Source organism: Rissa tridactyla, chromosome 3 (genome assembly GCF_028500815.1).
Source record: "Rissa tridactyla isolate bRisTri1 chromosome 3, bRisTri1.patW.cur.20221130, whole genome shotgun sequence".
Classification (NCBI taxonomy): domain Eukaryota; kingdom Metazoa; phylum Chordata; class Aves; order Charadriiformes; family Laridae; genus Rissa; species Rissa tridactyla.
In genome coordinates this window covers 16,244,294-16,262,241 of record NC_071468.1, presented here as the reverse complement: position 1 = coordinate 16,262,241, position 17,948 = coordinate 16,244,294, and the positions used below count along the sequence as shown (strand labels likewise).

Below are 17,948 nucleotides of genomic sequence, written 5' to 3'. Positions count from 1 at the left end.
GATCAGGGACTGAAAAAGGTAAATGAAGAAGCAATTAGAAACACGCCAAGGAAAACCATATTATATCACAAAATAGAAAAGAAACTCATTGCTAGAGAGCATGAGGAGGAATCTGAAAAATGTTTTCAGCAAAAAGCTCACCAGCCTTAGGAACCTTCTTGGAGCAGCTGCTGAGCCTGAAGAAGGCTATAGCGTGTTAAGAAATGAGAGAGCAATCGTAAGATGCCAGAAACAGTGAAGCAGATTGTGAGTTGAATGACAAATGTGTAAACTGCTGGTTGCTATAAAGGGCCACAGTGTCAGGAAATGGTGGAGCCTGCTGTTCTGCTGCTGGAGGCATCCAGGAAGAATCCACGTTGAAAGAACACTGCATAGGTTGAACAGCGTCAAGAAACATCGAAGGCCATGAATACTTTTAAGCCTGTTCCACGGAGGGACCCAGACGAAGGCAGTGAATTACTGGAGTGGTTATCTATGCAGCCACATAGAAGCCAAGGCGAGGCCGTGATCTCCCAAGGGCCCAAGATACCAGGAAAAAGCTCGAGAAAGAATGCAGATTGCCAGGGGGACTGAAGAATCCTGCATATAAACTAGGGACAACTGAAAAGCTGTGAGATCTGTCAGGAAGCACGGGGTAAGGTCGCAGACTGAAACAACTCAGATGTCTGGTTTCACCGTTTGACTAATAGAAGAAGGATGTGACCCAAGATAATCCTGCCTGATTCTCTTTTGGAGTGCAGAACAGAATCCCTTTCAGTACTGTCTTAAAGGAATGAATGCTTCCTGCCGAACAACCAATGCCATGTATGGAAAATAGCTATCTATCCTATGTCATTGTATGTGTTTAAACTGGGCCTTGGAAACCACATGAGACTACGAGAGGAAAATAATCTCTTTGGGACACAGAAAACTTTTTAAGGGCTAAGTTGTGCTTAGCGCTGTGTGCTGGCACGTGGAGCCCTTTCGCCCCTCACAGCACAGTTACACAGCAGGTAGATATCACTGGTCTCTCATTATGAGTTTATAAAATGCCGATAAGTGAAAAACAGTACGGAAAATATGTTTTATTCATGCAACATCTATCTCCAGAGCCACTGGTCCTAAATAGAGTAACATAGCCAATGTATTTATAATTCACGGTGCCGACTGGCTCTGGAGCGATGCCTTGCTGGAGCCTGGGCAAAGCGAGGACCTCAGCCCCCATCTGGCAGCCCGGTTTTGCTGAAAAGACACTTACTCTATTTGAAACATGCTCCTTGCTGCACATCTTCCCGGGGGAATGACAATCGGCACCAGCACTTCAGCAGCGCACCTCCTTCCTCCCTCTAGCACAGCTCAGCCTCAGGAGAGCCATTCTGCAGCCTGCATTTGGATGGGGGGGGAAGGGGAAAGAAGGCAAAGAGTTATTTCTCATAAGATTTACTGGAGAAGGCAGCAAACAAGGTTTCCAACCTCTTTCCTTTGTTTGCCTTAGGTCTCTTAATTTCTATATCAGGCTCTGGTTCAGCTTCCATTAGCGCTTCCTCATCAACATCGTTAACAATGGTTTCCTCACTGAGGGTATCACTAGGATTATACTTACTGCCAGAATCCTCTGGCACAAAATCACTGTCTGAGTCAGAGCAGAGAAATAATTAACCCTCATGATACTTCTCTGAGGAATGCACAGAATACCTAATAAGATTTATGGGGCATCAAATTGATCCTGCTCCTAAGGAAAAAAGCATCCACACGTTGAAGTTGGCATTGCCACTGAGGAGTGAGGAGGTTCCTGTGTCAACACAGGAGACATCTTCACCTCACCTGTAAATGGCCTGCATTACCTTAATTGCATTAGTTACCTTACATGTCTAAACAGCAAACCACTTGTTTACCGCTCTGGCCCTGGATTAGATCATGGTTTCATTACCCAAAAAAACTATCAATGTCAATGGATTCTCAGCTTCTGTGAAACTGGAGTCAGGCAGGGTAAGACTATCTTACTCTAAATCACCAGCATCTGATTTGCAAACAGCCTTCAAACACTCCTGATCATATTCTCCATCTATAAGACTAGATTTATGATTCAACCTACAACTCCAGAAACTGAAATAGAACTGCTGGAAAATTTGCCCCACATATGGAAAAGAGCGTTGCCCCACAGAAGAGAAATAACCTTCAAGATTTAAAAAAATGTGAATGTTCTTGCTGTTTTCAACTCTGGAGACAAGATTTTTCCTTTCCTCCAAAAAGTAATCAGTCACTTCAGTGGCAGACGTTCGCACGCAAAGCTAATTAACTTTTTAGGTCCAGAAGGATCTCCTCCCAAAAGCTGATAATATGTCTCAGCGGGACAGGAGGAGGATAGTGCAGTCCTAGCTGGCTGCGAAGGACCTCTGGAGAAGCACATATCATACAGATTTCTGTCTGCAAAAAACAGTAGTCTGCTAAGATCTGGAAGCCTCAAAATCCTTTCACTTCTGCTGGGAATTTAGTTCAAAGCAGCTGCATGTAAATTTTTCATAGCAAACGCTGCACTGGCAAATCTTTCTCATGATTCTTGTTTTTAAATCAACAAGAGTAAACTATATAGAAGAGGAGCTAGCTTTAGGGCAGCCAGATTTACCCTAACTGTTTTAAAATAAAAGTGAAAACAACCCTAAGGAAAAGAAAAAGGATCTGAAATATGTATGAGCAGACGCACCGCCCTGCCTCATCTCTTTGTGCTGCATAAGGGGGACACAGATTGGCTGAATCCTTATAAATAGAGATCCGATGCAGAGATTCCTCAGAAAACATGCAGCTACCGTTCCCAGATCCTCTCCCTCCAGCCAGGAGTGGGTAAGAGGAAGGGAGACAAGGAAGGAGGGTCAGCATCACACTGGGAATTGCCTGAAGGCTCCTTGTCTTTCTCCAGGCCCTAAAATGACGACAGCAGTGAATATTTCCTCCTTCGTTCCCTTCCCTTGCATATGTGTTTCTGGTATCTGTGTGACCTCTAAACTCCTGCCTCATCTGAAAGAAGTGGGAACTTAGTCATTTATTCCTGAATTGCCAAGATCACTTCAACCTTTAACTTACTTCATACACGTTAAAAAAAAAAAAAAAATCAGTCAAAGTTGCTAATGGAGAGAGAAAACCACCTCAGCAAGAATGCAATTGTTAGGACACATTTCAAATCTTGTTAGTAGTTATCCCTTTAATATAAAGTCACAGCCCTGCTATATAATTTATATATTTTCTCTGCCCCTACTCCTACACACTACCTACATCTGCTTTCATATGTTTAATGTACTCCAAATCTTATGAAAACGCTAAACTTACAGATTTGAGGTTAAAATTTCTCTGCAGACTCAAGCCAACCAAAGGGCCAGGTAAATAACTTGCAAGGTTTGTAATAGCAGCACCATGTTGGAAGTAAGGAAGCTCTTCCCAGCACAGATCCCATCTCTTACGGATGCATTATGTGGGCCTGCGAGCCCGATAGCTACACAAGCTCTGCATCACACATCCTTTATAGAAAGCTGCCGTGCTGTAGACATCAAAGGAATGTATGTGCTTGCAGTTGTTTCAGGAATTGGCAATGCAAATGCCGAGAATCCACTTTGACACTGATTTGACCATAATTTGGACCTCTGCCGGCGCCGACTCTTGACCAAGGACAAACACGTGAACAGGAGAGCCTGAGGAGCCTGCAGAGGCTTCAGTCTGCTGTGCCTTCTCGGCAACAGCTGCTCCGCACAAAGTTTTTCTACTGTTGTAACAACGGGAAGGGGTGTATGGGAAAACAGCTGCACCGCTGTGGCTTCCCAAGTTCAGCCTGCCAGCTGAGCTGCCCAAGGCGTAGGGGGGTGGGGGTGGGGGGGCGCAGCGGCTGGCGTCCTCTTCTGCCTGCCGCTGAGGGGATGGGAGAAGTTGCTGATTCAGATCCACTCCCCCTGCTCAGCCCGTCCTACTTCTTCTTGTGGAAATTACCACCTCTTCAGATCTGCCTGCAGAGTGGCGCGTGTGGACACCCCCTAACCTACTTTGGTCAACCTGAGCCAGACTTAGCTTAAATGGATTAAGTAGGAGGTTTTTGCTAACCCAGTTTGATTGAAGTGGGTTAAGGGGCACTCACACAACCATCTCTGCAAACACATCATGAGAGGGCATTAATTCCTAGGAAAAGGCAATGACAAGTGGCTGGGATGACCAGCCTCTTTTACTGACACAGCTAAATCAAGAGTCCACTCGAATGAGGCCGCACAACTTTAGGGACAGGCATGAATTTACTTTGCAAACAGCAAAAGTTACTGTTTCCCACCAGCCGCACGTTGCTGCTCTCACAACAGCACTGGGGGAAGGGGGAGCGTGTTACTCTCTCACTTCAGCGAGAAGTTGGCAGGGTTCACCTGCCAGGAAGGTTCAAACTCCAGCATTACAGCGGACTGGGAACCGCTCATGTCTTCCTTTCCGCAGGCTGAACTGGGAAGGAGGGAATTCCCATGTGATCTGGGCTGAGACATACAGTTGAGAATTAGAAGTCAACTCAGTTACACGTGGCGAAAGCCCTTCTGCCCCAGGTGCAGTTACACTGCTCCAGAGGACCTGGGAAGGTATCGCTATAAGCATGTAATCTCGCTTGCCTGTTCTGGTGGTTTGTACTCTTCAATTACATCAGCCATGCCGGCGTGAATTGCACAGGTAAACCAGCCGGCAGCCATGCCTATCAAATAAAAAGCTTTTCTATTTAAAGATTAATGTAAGAAATCAATGTGCTTCCAGCGTGTGCCAGCAGATGATCTAACCCCGTCTTAAGCATGCTCAGAAACTGCACGTAATGGTGATAGAAAATCTATGAGCAGTTAATGCTCAGAGTGTCTGTCTGCTTCCAGAGTGCTTCAAATGCCTGGTCATGAGCTGGCTACCAGATGTGCTCATCTTTTCCCCGAAGGCCATCACGAGGACTGCTATTTCATTCTCAAATCTCAACAGTCAATGTTGTGACAGCATAGAGTCTGCTCTCTAACATATGTCTCTTGCATGACAGCACGTTAATTTCAATACGTTATTATGCTGAAGGGACTAAACTGACCGCTTAGCAGGAAGGGATGCGTCTTTCCAGCTATCAAAAGCAAACAGCTTAACAAGAACACTGTCAGAACAGCATCTGAAAATGAAAGGGCAGTTTCTATTAAGGCCAGGCTGGAAACACAGCCATACGTAGGGACGGCTCTCTTGCTAGTGTAATGGCTACTGACATGCACATACATAAACTCCCTACCGTACAGTAAGATTAGATGAGACAATATTAAATGACAGGTTTATTTTTTTTTTCTGATTGTTAAAGCAAAGTAGGAAACAATGCTGCCCTTGTGAAAGGTTTTATAAATGTATAGCAAGTGTGGATCACGGTGAGCCCACGGCTGCAGGCTCCCCAGCAGCGCCGATCAGGGACGTGTTTGGAGCGTGTTTCCTTTCACAGGAGTAAGGGCACTGGGGAACAGGAACGAGGATAATAACAGGCACCCAGGTCTCATCCTGACTTGAAGCTGTGACTTGTCTGGGACAGGCACCAGGACAGGGCCCTGGAATCCTGCTGTCCACGTACAGCCTTAATTGTCATGAACTGTATTTTAACAACCAAGTGACACCAATATTTAATTATCCTGTTAAACAGTATGAGCCCGAATCACTTGATAAGATGCTTGTGTGCAAAAGAAATAGAAAATTAGCATTGATGTAATTAACTATGGATGGCTTAACCTGGCAAAACCATTAGCCAAGCTGTTTAAAACATAAAGCTCATAGAAAGGAGCAGAATGTTTTGTGCTCCTTCATGAGCTGTGGAGTGAAAACATGGTTTGGCATGTTATAACCCATCCAGGAGCAGGAACAGCTTCTGACTGCAGACTCAGTTCTCATGGGTACTGAGATTGAGAAGCCAGTGAGATGTCAGAGACCTCAGATCTTACTGTACTCAAGATCTATCTGCATCCTTGTGCACATAAATACCCTTTCAAAGAAAAATATAACCCCATGTGATTGAAGTTTGCATCAGTACAAATCCCAAACTGGTTTAGACCATACACACACGAGAACGGAATGTTTCATCATCATGCCCATGCCTTCTTAACTTTACTGAGGGCTGGGTTGAAGCTATTTTGAAAGAAGTGACTGTATCTTGCTCTTTAAACATTCCTGGCAGTAATAATTGCCTCGTAACTAACTCCTCATTAGCACTCTCTTAGACCTGTGTAACTGCACTGACTTTATGTTGCTCCTAGTCCAAGAAGAGGATTATCATCTCAGCACCAAAGCTTGCTCTTAATTAAGCTGTTACAGATACAAAAAAAAATCCACCGAAATAAATGGAATGACTCTGGATTTACAGCGGCATAACTAAGATCAGAGTTTGTCCTGTTGTTTCCTATCAAATCCATAACTTGGCATGATAATGCACAGCATTCTGTACAAAGCTTCTTTTAGCTGGAAAGACCAACTTCTTTTGCCCACCAGTAGTATGTCATGGTGACAGATAACAATTTTAATGAATTCAATACTCTTATCTGAATTTCTTATCCAGTAAAGAAAAATCCATTCGCAAATAAGAATATGGCACCTGCTTTAGACTGAATAAAAGCATTAATGTGAAGAACAGGAAACCAAATATCTAACCCTGAGTGATGCTGAGCAGCTGGAACTTCCATGAACTTCGTAGAAGTTGCAAGAAGCCAAGATCTCCGTGGATGATATTTTAAGATATAATGCAAGGTCTTTTTCTACTGTTTTCGTTCAGTTTGTCATTTAAGTAAAGGAAGACACAATATAAAAAACCTAAAGAAATTAACATGTGGAATCCAGATGCCTCAGCATAACTATACAAAGCAGAACTTGCAGTGGCGATGCATGTAGAAGCTTGATCAAAGAGAGATCATTAATCATGTACATACAGGTTGGATGAGGGGAAAAGGCCTGAGGAAAAACCGCACGAAAAAACTTCATCACAGAAGTACTTACATTATTGCTTCATAGCTTTTTATGGCCTTAAATCCAAGCTAAAAAAAACATTATCTAAGGTGGTCCAGGGGATATAGCAAGGATATACAAGGAGAGATTGAGGAAAGGGTAAATGAGGTTTTATAGCATTCCAGATTTCACTTACAAGTGATGGAATGGCCATTAAGACTGCTGGAATGATTTCTTGCATGGAAGAAAGCAAGAACTCAAGAAAAGAAAGCAAGATAAGTATGTATATTTTAGCAGAATTCTTACCAACTACTAAATTATTATTGGCTGCATACCAAACACTCCACACAGTGATAAACAACTGTTCGTTTTATTTCACTAAACAAAAAGCCTATTGAAACATTTCTACTATTAGTGCATTCACTGGAACTCACTTGAAAAATACAGTTTTGGACATACATCAAATACAAATTACAGATGAATAACTGCAGTGGTCTAAGTTACTTTTCAAACATGTCAAGAGAATGTTCTGTTCTCCAACGAGAGGAGAACAACAGGGCGAAGCAGCACACTAACTATAGGTATCAGACATTCCCTGAGGCTCAGAAATAGCTTCTCTTTTTAATTGCTGAGATTTCAGCAACTGGCCTTGCTTTCGGGGGAGTTGGGGGGTTGTTTCAGATACTGGCCCCCATTTTTGGTGGCAAGCCAGTAAAAACAGTAGGAATTCCCATATCCTGTCTTGCCACCAAAAAAGGTGCATTTTCAACAGCTGTGTCAGCACAACAGTATGTAAGGCCACACAGCAAACTGGAAAAACGAACGGATCTTAGTTGAAAAAATGTGTTACTAAAAACGGTGCTGCTTTTAATCCAAGCATTGGTTTGATCCCCAGCGCAGAGTTACAAACAGCTGTGGCAGCACAACCATGGGGCCATAGGTGGTGGTGGTGGTGGTGGCAGGGAAGATGAAATCCTTAAGATCGCAGCCAGGAACAGGCTATGTAGAATTGTGCATCAGGCTGTATATAACTGTCGTAGTGACACATCACATTTTCTTCAGAGGTAAGGCCAATTACAAAATCCCTCTCTCTGGTCTTTGCCCTGGCTGCTGCAGTTTGTCACCTCCAAAGTTGTGCGTATATAATAGTTTTAGAAGCTGCATCCTAACCTGGATCACAGAAATCATCTGGGTTAAGGAAAAAGAAATACCAAAATGGGTTTGTTTTCTAATCTGGCTCTGTCGCATTTGCTCAACTGCAGAAATTGTGAATAACAAGGCTAATGACTGGCCACTGGCAAGATCCTAAGACAGCTTTTGTGTCAAAAAACACATAAAAGATCCTGAACATTTGAGTCAAAATTAAAATCCTCTGAAAAGCAACTCTAAGGTGCTTCTGACTGGACAGAGCAAAATTGGGACTCTTCCTTCACAAAGAAAATATCCATGTCCCACTTGAAAACCTGGATCCAAATTTGGCGAGCAATGGTTTTGTGAAATGTTACAGGGTTTGCGCTACCCATACCTTTCATTTTCATATATTTACATCCCCTGTGTCTGTAAAACACTGCCAAAAGCAATCCCTACTTTGCAGTTATAAACGGCTATCCAAAACCTGAGACAGCGTCGAAGCACTCCTTCCAAGTTAGGTTCTGTGTTTTCGATAATTGCTCTGTCAATACATCTATCACCTTTAATCAGAGCTGTTGATTATTGGCCTCTCTGAAAGACAACTCTTACATTTCTGAAGCTAGGTTCTCAGACACAGCAGCATCTAAACTCTGTGAGCAGTTCTGGAAAGAAAAAAAAAAAAGTCTTCAGTCTTTCCACTATTCATAGCCTCCACTCGTTGGTGCAAAGCCCTTTAACAGAATTGTTTAGACCACATAACACCCACAAGTCGCAATTTATTGAAGTTTGGCAGTCTAATCACTGCAGACTTTTTCAGAGTTGATCCCCACAGTAACAATTATTTTCTGCTTTACTGACTCAGGGAAATTCATTCTAGTTTTTCTCCCTTCAACTCCCATCCACACTTTTATTTCTATGCCATGTTTCTTCATTCTCCCTTGCGCCTATTGTGCTTTTTGTGGTCAAAAAACCTATGGCTAGTATTTCCCCATGTTGCTAGCGGAGACTGGAACAGCCTGCATAATTTGTCCCCTTACATGCACATCTGCCCTAAACTTTGCAGTTTATTTGTTTGGCCACAATGTTGAGGTTTGTGCAGTTCAGTAAAACGAGCTTAAAGTCGTGAGTCATTATCAGGAGCTTCTGGGTTTTCAGCGCGTCCCCATGAAATAGAGAATAGAGGACTGCAATTACTGTTTATTGTAACCGCAGCAGCGACACAAGCCGTGTAGCGCAGTCAGAGCTTAGCACTGTGGCTGTTCACGCTCTTTGTGCAATTAAGGAACAAAAATCACAGGTCACCAAAGGAAATGGGATGTTAAAACGTAACAGGAGAAACCGCGGATTATTTTTCTTTCCTCCCTCATTTCTCTTTTGAAATGAATTCTAGTCAGTTTTATGTAAATGCTTTACACACACACAGACGTATATGCGCATTTGGACAACGGGGTTCCCCGAGATCTTTGTAACTTCCTGACTTCCAGTCTCTCCCTGAAGCCAGCAGCCTTCCTCCCAGCGCCAGGCCCAGCCTCAGCGCCCTCCCCAGCGAGGCCAGCGAGCTGCTCCTAAACGTCCCTTTTGTTCAACGCGGAGCCACCCTCCAGTTTAACAAAGGACCTTCCAGCCCGGGAAAACCTGGACCAGATTCAGCTGTAAAAGCCAGCCGAGCTAACGCCCCACACTCGCGGCCTGCTCGCCCGCCTGACCGAGGCCGGCCCTGGGCCTCACCGCCCGCCGGGCCCCCCATGGCCTGGAAAAGCCAGGTCGGGCCCATCGCCCCCACGCGGGCCCACCCGCGCCCCCAAACTCCCCTCCGCGTGCCTCAGACCAGGAGATTGAGGCGGAGACAGCCCGCACCTGGCCTGGTGGAGCCCCGCTGCTGCCGCCCCCTTGGAGCACCCAGCCGCAGGCAGCCGGGCGGGCTGCCTGCCCCCTCCGCCGGCAGCGGGGCTCGAACCCGCGACACCCGGCTGGCGGGCGGTCGGCCGGCCGGCTGGTCCGCGCCGCTCCGGTGCGGCGGCGCGGCCACCAATGGGAGCCCTCGCTTCCGCCGTGGGCGGGGCCGTGCGTGCCGGCATCCCGCCGCGCCGGGCGGGGTCGCTGTGGCAACGGCGGGGCCGGCATCTCCGAGTCAGCCTCTGCGCCATTGGGCGACGGTTTCCCGCCGGCCAATGGGAGGTGCCGACTTGCGGTGACGCGGCGCCCGCCTTCGGCGCCATCTTGCTGCCGACTGGGGAAGCGGAGCGGAGTACCGGGCCGGCCTCGCCATGCCGCACTATCAGGCCTGGGAGGAGTTCACGCGTGCCGCCGAGAAGCTCTACCTTGCCGATCCCATGAAGGTAAGGGGGGAGCCGGGCCGAGAGGCTTTACGGGAGGGACGGACGGGCGGGCGGGCCGGCCGGGGTAGGCCCCGGGAAGGTGCGGCTCTGGGGTGAGGCGGCGGTCGTCGGCGGCTTGGTGGCTCCGGCGCTGTCTCTTTAGAATTGGTTTATTTTATGAGGTTGCAGCCTTTGAGACCGTATCATTTGAATTAGTCTTCCTGGAAAAATTAAAGCATTCGTTAGCTCTTACGGTGCGTTGTTGCCTGCAGTGTCATTTCGGAGTGGAAGACGTTAGCTTCCTAAGGAGTAACTTCTTAGTATGTGACAGTGTTTTGTTTCTGGTAACTTTTTCATGTGTATTGATTGGTGGAAACGTTTCATAACCTATTCAGTCTCCAGAATCAGCATTGCATTTTAGCTAAAAAGTAGCACAAAAGGTAGCGTGGAACTTGTATGCCTGAGAAAGCTTCTATAAGAAAGGCCTAGTTTTCCTCACCAAAAATAGAGGACACAGAGAAACCCTCAGAAGCAGTATTTGATGTCTGCCTTTAATTAGCATGGTTGACCACTTACTATGCAATTGCCACCTATGTACTGATAATAAAATAAATTGTTCTGGTTTACCTTGTGCTATTTAATGGCCAGTTAAATGAAAGAGTTTGCCAGGGATGTCACTGCAGCCAGGAGTTGCTCTTCCCCTTTTCTTAAGGGGCCTCCAAAGGCAGTCTGTTGCCATCTATGACAATAAATTTTCTGTTTATGAAAGAATTTATATAGGCCACAGGGTCACAGCACGAGTACCCTCCTTTTATTTGCTAGCGAACTAGCCTGAGAAGCTTCTGTGTGTAATTGGGCTTGTCAGGAAACTGAAGGAAGAACAAGAATTGTGGGATGTTAAAGGAGGTGGGTCTGGGCTCTTCATGGGCTGGTGTGGCTGGGCAGTGAGTGGTCTTTCCTTATGTGTGAGCAAGTTGTCTATCGAGTCTATGCCTGCTGCCTGTGGCAGCCTCTCCTGTGCTTTTGGGCCTGCTTGGCTGAGAGATGTACTGCTATGCAGCTGTTATTGTTCGAAGACGACAGTTCCTTAAACAAGAAAGATAAAACTGTGGGGAGATCCATCTCAGAGCAGGAATTTCAAAACATATTTTGTAGTCAAGGAGGTTGTTGACCATTAGCATGGGTCGCTCTGTACAACAAAGACCTGTTTATAGTGTGAGTTCAGAATGTTCTCAACAGGACACCTTGCTTTGTTTCTAGTTACTGATGCTGGCTGAGGCTTGAAACAATAGATAGAAAGTCCCTGTGGCCAGCTCCCCATTCAGGGAGGAAGCATTTAATGCTCAGTCAGTTGCTGAGGATGTTGATTTTTATCACCGTGATTTTGAGAACTTTGGCGATTTGAGAGTGCAGAAGGACTGTGGACAGGTTAAAACTCAGGGCAGGTATCTACAGTAGTAACTGGCTTAGTGAGAAGTTGAATGCTTGCTTTCGGACTTCAAATTTAGCCTTATTGAGTCTTGAAAGCAATTTCATCTGCAGGAGCTCTCTTCAGTCTTCTGATTTTAGTTACTCTAAAAGTGTTATTCATGTCCCTTTTCACTTGCAAAACATCAGAATGCTTCATATCTGTCTGTAGGCTTCAGTGCAGCTATTGAATTAACTGTAGGGACTGGAAATACAGTGTTTTAAGATAATAGTGTAGGTACCGTAGAAGAAAAAGCAGTAATGTTGAGCTTACCCCAATCAGTTAATCCCTTCCAAGTCTTCATGTAGAACTCTTTTTAAGTGTTTCAAGACTATAAACACAAGTTTCCCTTCAGTTTTTCTGAAGCATGATATATGGCGAGGGGACGTCTTGTATTGATATGGCTCTCATAATTTTTCTTACTTTTCACTGAGGTCCCTGCAGCTGCTGTAGTTAGAGTGGGTTTGAACGCGCCCAATGTGAAGCTTCCTGATACTAATATAACAGCAGTTTTGTATGTTAGACAGGGAAATGTGGTGGTTCAACTTCTAAACCGTCCTGGCTGTAGGATTAGGGGCCAGCAGAGCTGAGGACTATCACAGAGGTGACACAAGGTAGTCTGAATTTGGGCATATTTTCTTCAGATATGTTCTCAGAATTGTTAATAGATGTTAATTTTTAAAATGTTTGTCATTTCAGGTACGGGTTGTTCTCAAATATCGACATTGTGATGGGAACCTCTGTATCAAAGTAACAGACGATGTAGCTGTAAGTACGGAACATGTTCCCCTTTCAGGGCTTACTGTACCTCTCACGGACTTGCGTTTTGCTGTCAGTCAGCTTGTGAGCTCTTAGCCATTGCTGTGAGAGTGCCTGACACTTTCCTAAAAAACTTGTGCTCAGCCTTCTCTAGTTGCCGTGTCTGTGACTGACATTGACCTGGGGTTCAACTCTGCATGGTCCAGGAAGAGTTCTCACACTTCAGTGTTCTTTGTGGGTCTCAACATAATTATTTTAGGATTCTATGAAAACAAGCAGTACAAAAATCTTGGACCTTGTCTCTGCCTGAAAATGCATCATGGAAGTGAAGGACAATTAAATTGATATCTTTCACAGGGGAAGGCTGGAGTCAGGTGATTGATGAACTTGGACCGTTTTCAGTTATGGGCCTCTTTACCTGCTTCCAGTCACGGAAAGCTGTTACACCAGTGGGGGATAGGGGGCTGGGTTGGTTTTCTGGTTTTGGCTTTTTTTCTAAAGGTGGGAAGGGAAGTCTTGCTTGCTGCTAACTCTGTAGAGCTAACATAGCTGAAGGGAAAAAGAAACTGGTTTTCTGCTGTTTGTCTCTGAATTAAAATAGGAATTTAATGCTGTCAAAAAGTTGCTGTGTTGACAGCACTGAAGAATGGAGCATTCTGGGGTTTTTCCATTGTTAAATCAGCCTGGGCAGTCATATTTGTGCTGTACAGGTGTAAGGAGTTGCTTAGTCTGCAAAAAAACCCTAAGCAGTCTTTCTGCGATAAATCAGTGGCATATTACTCTTGTTCTTTTGCATTTACAGGCTTGTCACATGAAGGAGTTCCTTTTGATCTTAATCAGATGTTATGTTCCTTATTTAGAACTTTCTTAGAGATTTTGCTTGGGGGAGGGGATCCTCTTCAGTGGGAAATACTGGACTGATTTTTATGTCACTTGCAGTGTAACATTAAGGACTGTGAAAGGCAAAATAAACTTGCTTTCAGAATATAAAGAATAGGAAAGTAATTTTGGGTTTAAAATCTGCTTCTATTTTTAGACAACACAAACAAAGGTGTCTTTAAAAGACAGTTTTAAAACCCAAGTGTTGGCACCTCTTTTGAGAGAAAAGAAACAATCATGAGCTTTTGCATTTTCAAAATAAAAGGCATGAGCCTTTCGGAGAAACTTAAACGTAAACACAGATGCATGTGTATTTTAAAACAGGGTAGATGTGTGTTGGTGCTGTCTCATGGTAACAACATGCCACAAATGAACATTTAAGTACTTACCGTGGTTTTGTGTGTTCCAAGCACAAATTTGTTGCAATTATAAACAGGATAAAAATGGTTCAAGTGAAAAACTGATGTTAAGCAACTTTCTCTTACAGTGTTTGCTGTATAGAACAGACCAGGCACAAGACGTGAAGAAGATCGAGAAATTCCACAGTCAGCTAATGCGACTCATGGTGGCTAAGGAATCCCGCAGTGCTGCCATGGAAACAGACTGAATTGCTGAAAATAAAATGAGTGCTCCGGTCATATTTCACTGGAAGAAAATATCTCTTGGATTTGAATGAATGCTGGGACAGGAGATGCTTTTATGTACCAAAGTGGACCGATGACAAGGATGAAGCATTTCCCACCCCCCAGACTCCACTTTGGAAAACTAGGGAAATAAATGCTTTCAATTGAAAGCTTATATTTATTTTTGGGAATTGAACAAGAAACTATTCTTACACATTAGGTATGCTAAGATGACAAGTAAATACTTTAAATCTACAGTACTTTAGTCTGAATTTGATGGGCCACAAGCATATTTCTGGAAAGTTACTATAAAATTTCATATAGATTTCGTTGTGTTCATGCCTTATGCTGGTGTATTCTCACAGTGAGAAGGGCTATGAACCTGACTAATACTGTAGCATCATGACTGGATCTAAGAACTATTTACATAAGCACTATACATCAGAGGGTTTTAGAAGAACGGATGTTTTCCAAACTGAAATGTTAAAATTGCCAATTTGTATTAGCACTGTCAATAGCAAGATTTTAGCTTTTAGTATCGATCTTGGTCATAAGCTGTGCAACACTGTCTGTGATGCGGTTTGCAGAACTGTTCTATTGGATAAATCAAAATTCTGTATTTTAGAACAAAGTAGAACTTTGCTTGAATATTGCTACAGATCAGTGAGAAACTGGGAGTTTCTTTTCTGCTTATGCAAATACTGTTATTAAAAAATAGCCAGTGGCTTTTTTCCGGTACTTGAACTATTTTATACCAGCAGGGAGGGACCTTTTCCTATCCTTGCTACAGGCAGAGTTGAAGTATATCAGCAAGACAAATTCTAGAAGCTGTTGCCTATTATGTTAATAGAAAAAATGCAACCAAACACTATCCAGATTCCTTATTTTAGCAGCTTGCTAACTGTGCATTTTTAAATGTTACATGTGGCAGATGGATGTCAGCCAACTGAATAAATGGATGAAAACCAGCTTAATAAATACTTAAATACCACTGTCAAAAATAGACCAATGCTCCTGTGGCTTAGACTTGTTTCTTATTGTTACCTCTGGTAGGGTGATGGAAGCCTTAATTGTCCTTTGCAAAGGCTTTTTGCTTCAAAACCCAGTAGCTGAAATTGATACTTGCTTTGACTAGATCTTGCATACTTACAACCAGATGAATGTTTTAATGTAATTATGCTATTGGTATAACTAGGCTTTTCCAGCACTAATGTTTTGTGTTAAACCAAGCCACAAAAGTAAAGCGGAGCCATACAAAGACTTGTCTGTAGTGGCATTTATGTATAACAAAACAATCTACTTAAATAGCTACCTGCTGTCAATTACATAAAAATAATTGATCTACTCAGAAGCGGTGGAGTTCCCACATTTGCCAAGAGCTCTGGGAAAAAAAACCCAGGCTTGAATATTGCATTAGAGTACCCTTGCAGCTGAGCATGGAATGTTGCATATTGTTGGAAAATACTGCAGTGCTAAATTCCCAGTGGCTACTCAAATACTAGTCTACAGGAGTGACTGGTACACATGTAACGTTTTTCTTTTTGTATTGCCTTTTGAAATACAAATAAATCCTGAGAGAGGGCTAAACTTTGTTCATAGTTAAACTTTAATAAGATACTCTAATGCTGAAAGTTTTTCTTGATGCTCCAAATCATTATCTTAATATTTTCAATCTAGTATATTAGATAATTAAGCCATTTTTGTCTAAAGCACTGTTCTGCAGTATGAATGGTTGCTACATAAAGTCATACAAACAAAGATTTAAGCTAAGTTAGGAGGTGAAAAAGCTGCAGCTATTTCAGTATGATTTTTGGCCACCTCTTATCCATTGGTTTGGCATGTAGATGTCTTCTGTGAGCTGAGGGACAGAAAGGCTTGAGTGGCGTGAAGGATAAATGGAGAAGAGTGTAAATAGACTTGGTGTACCAAGCGGAGGATGTGTTGTTAAGCTTATTCTCCATATACTTGCAGAAAAACTAGGGCGGTTCTGTGCATAATACACAAGAATACTGATAAAGCTACTGCTTTTAAATTAAAAAAAAAAAAAGTTTTTTTTTTATTTTTAATTTAAAAAAAAAAAAAGGTGCTTCTTGACTTTGTTCTGGAATTTTCAGCAACTCCAATACTGTATTCATGGGGTGGTAGAAAAGCTGTGAACTCAAAAGCTCTGCTTTTTTTGTGCTTATACTCTTGTTGAGAGTGTGTGTGTGCGTATGTACGCTGATCACTTTCCAAATAAACTTTCCATGAGTTAGTCCATCATATTGCCAACTACTGCAATGTGTCTGTTGGTACGTGATTGAAAAAAATCAGCTTAACAGGGCTGTTGCGCCAAAGGGGTGCCTGAACGCGTGGCATGAGAAGCACTGAATTTGGCAGCCCGGCAAGTGCTTCTGATCACCAGCTGGGAGTTTGTGCCGTGTACAGGCTGCAGGCAGGCAGCACAGGAGCAGATGGGCAACCTGTCCAGCTACGGACAGGCAGCCGCCTTTGCAGGAGAAGCGAGATGATTTTTTTTTTTTTTTTTAAAGAAAAGGATGTTTTCTATTGCTAATTATATTGCTGCATGTTACTTATCTTCAGTAATTGTTCTGTTTTGTGAGAATGGTTTAATAAAGAGTATGGGTGGTGTTAGTGCACGAAGAAATTGGATTAGTTCACCCATGGAATTTATTCTGGTTTACTGGTGTTCTCACTTCCTGGATTCTCAGTGTCTGGATTTCAGCTCTGCCTTTGTGCAGAGCACTTCAGCTGACTTTGTAGCTGAGCTCTTTCTTAAGTGCAACTACATTACTTCTCTTTTCCTTCAGGGGTTTTACCCTTGAGCTTCTCTGTGCTTAGTCCGTTCTGTAAGTGTATTCTGGATTACAGGAACATCCTTAAATTATCTGTAGAAGTGAGACTTTTGGTCACAGGTCTTAGATTTAGAGATCCTTATGAAAGAGGCCTTTGTTTCCACTAAAGTCTTGACCTAACGCTTTTAAGAGCAACAGATTTATTCTGGAAAATGGGATGCTTTGGTGCCTGAGTCTGTGAAAATGGGAAATGGAACTGAAGCCAAGCAGCTGCTTTTAAAAATGTTTTAACCTGTCAAAATAATCATATTTCTTCTCAGTAAGTTCCTTCCTGCGGTATAAAAGTGGTTAATAATCAACATTTTGCTGTAATAAATGTGAAGAAACCCTGGATTCTGTCAGATGTGGTCACTTACTACCATGGGTTGATCCTAAAGTATGACATCATCTGGAAGGTGTGTCACCCCTCTCGCTGTAGGCAGGACAAATCCTCTCACTTCATTCAAGTCAGGAGGGGAACAAGCTGCTGCCCCCAGCCCACCTGTGCTTTTCTCGCTTCTGTTCCTCGCTTAGGGGAAGATAAAACTATAATTAAGTTTGAGATCTGAGGTAGAAAAAATGAATATATAGCGAATAAGTGTTTTTTTCTGTGTAGCTTATTCTCTTCTAGACTACAGATTCCGCACAAGTCCCATTTTCTTCAAGAGTCTGAGCATCAGTGGGGGACTTTAGGGAGTACAACTGTTATTTGTTGTACAATCCTCTGTGCTGAAGTAACTTAAATCTAATTGACTGAAACAAAGCTGGTTTGGTCAAGCATATCTAAGTCTTCTTGCGAAGATCCTTTAAGAAAGGTTTCTGATAACTTTCTTTTTTTTAAAAGGAAACTAGTCTATGAAGAACTACATCTAGTTTTTGCTGAAGTTAATAGTGATTTGCTTTTTAAGACATGGGGGTGTCTGTTCTGAAAAGGTGATACCACTTTAAAGGTAGACGCTGTGTGACTCAAGATAACGCAATGGTTTGTTTATAAAGATTTTATGGT

At 43.3% G+C, this 17,948-nt stretch overlaps 1 protein-coding gene and 1 long non-coding RNA gene across 2 annotated transcripts; one reads left to right on the top strand and one right to left on the bottom strand.

Moving 5' to 3' along the window:
• Positions 1-1,248: 1,248 nt before the first annotated feature.
• On the bottom strand, positions 1,249-9,996 carry LOC128907189 (uncharacterized). Its single transcript, XR_008465509.1, has 3 exons — positions 9,919-9,996; positions 8,671-8,723; positions 1,249-1,362 (listed from the first exon to the last, which is right to left on the bottom strand). It is a non-coding gene; the product is annotated as an uncharacterized LOC128907189 (long non-coding RNA).
• Positions 9,997-10,242: 246 nt separating this feature from the next.
• SRP9 (signal recognition particle 9) lies at positions 10,243-16,632 on the top strand. Its single transcript, XM_054193729.1, has 3 exons — positions 10,243-10,400; positions 12,547-12,615; positions 13,973-16,632. Exons 1-3 carry the CDS (start codon positions 10,329-10,331, stop codon positions 14,090-14,092), a joined length of 261 nt encoding a protein of 86 aa, XP_054049704.1. The 5' UTR covers positions 10,243-10,328; the 3' UTR covers positions 14,093-16,632.
• Positions 16,633-17,948: the final 1,316 nt, after the last annotated feature.

Coding starts and splice junctions, on each gene's coding strand:
- SRP9 (XM_054193729.1), top strand. CDS start 10,329: ATGCCGCACTATCAGGCCTGGGAGGAGTTCACGCGTGCCGCCGAGAAG. Junction 10,401..12,546: donor ACCTTGCCGATCCCATGAAG/GTAAGGGGGGAG, acceptor TTGTCATTTCAG/GTACGGGTTGTTCTCAAATA. Junction 12,616..13,972: donor AAGTAACAGACGATGTAGCT/GTAAGTACGGAA, acceptor TTTCTCTTACAG/TGTTTGCTGTATAGAACAGA.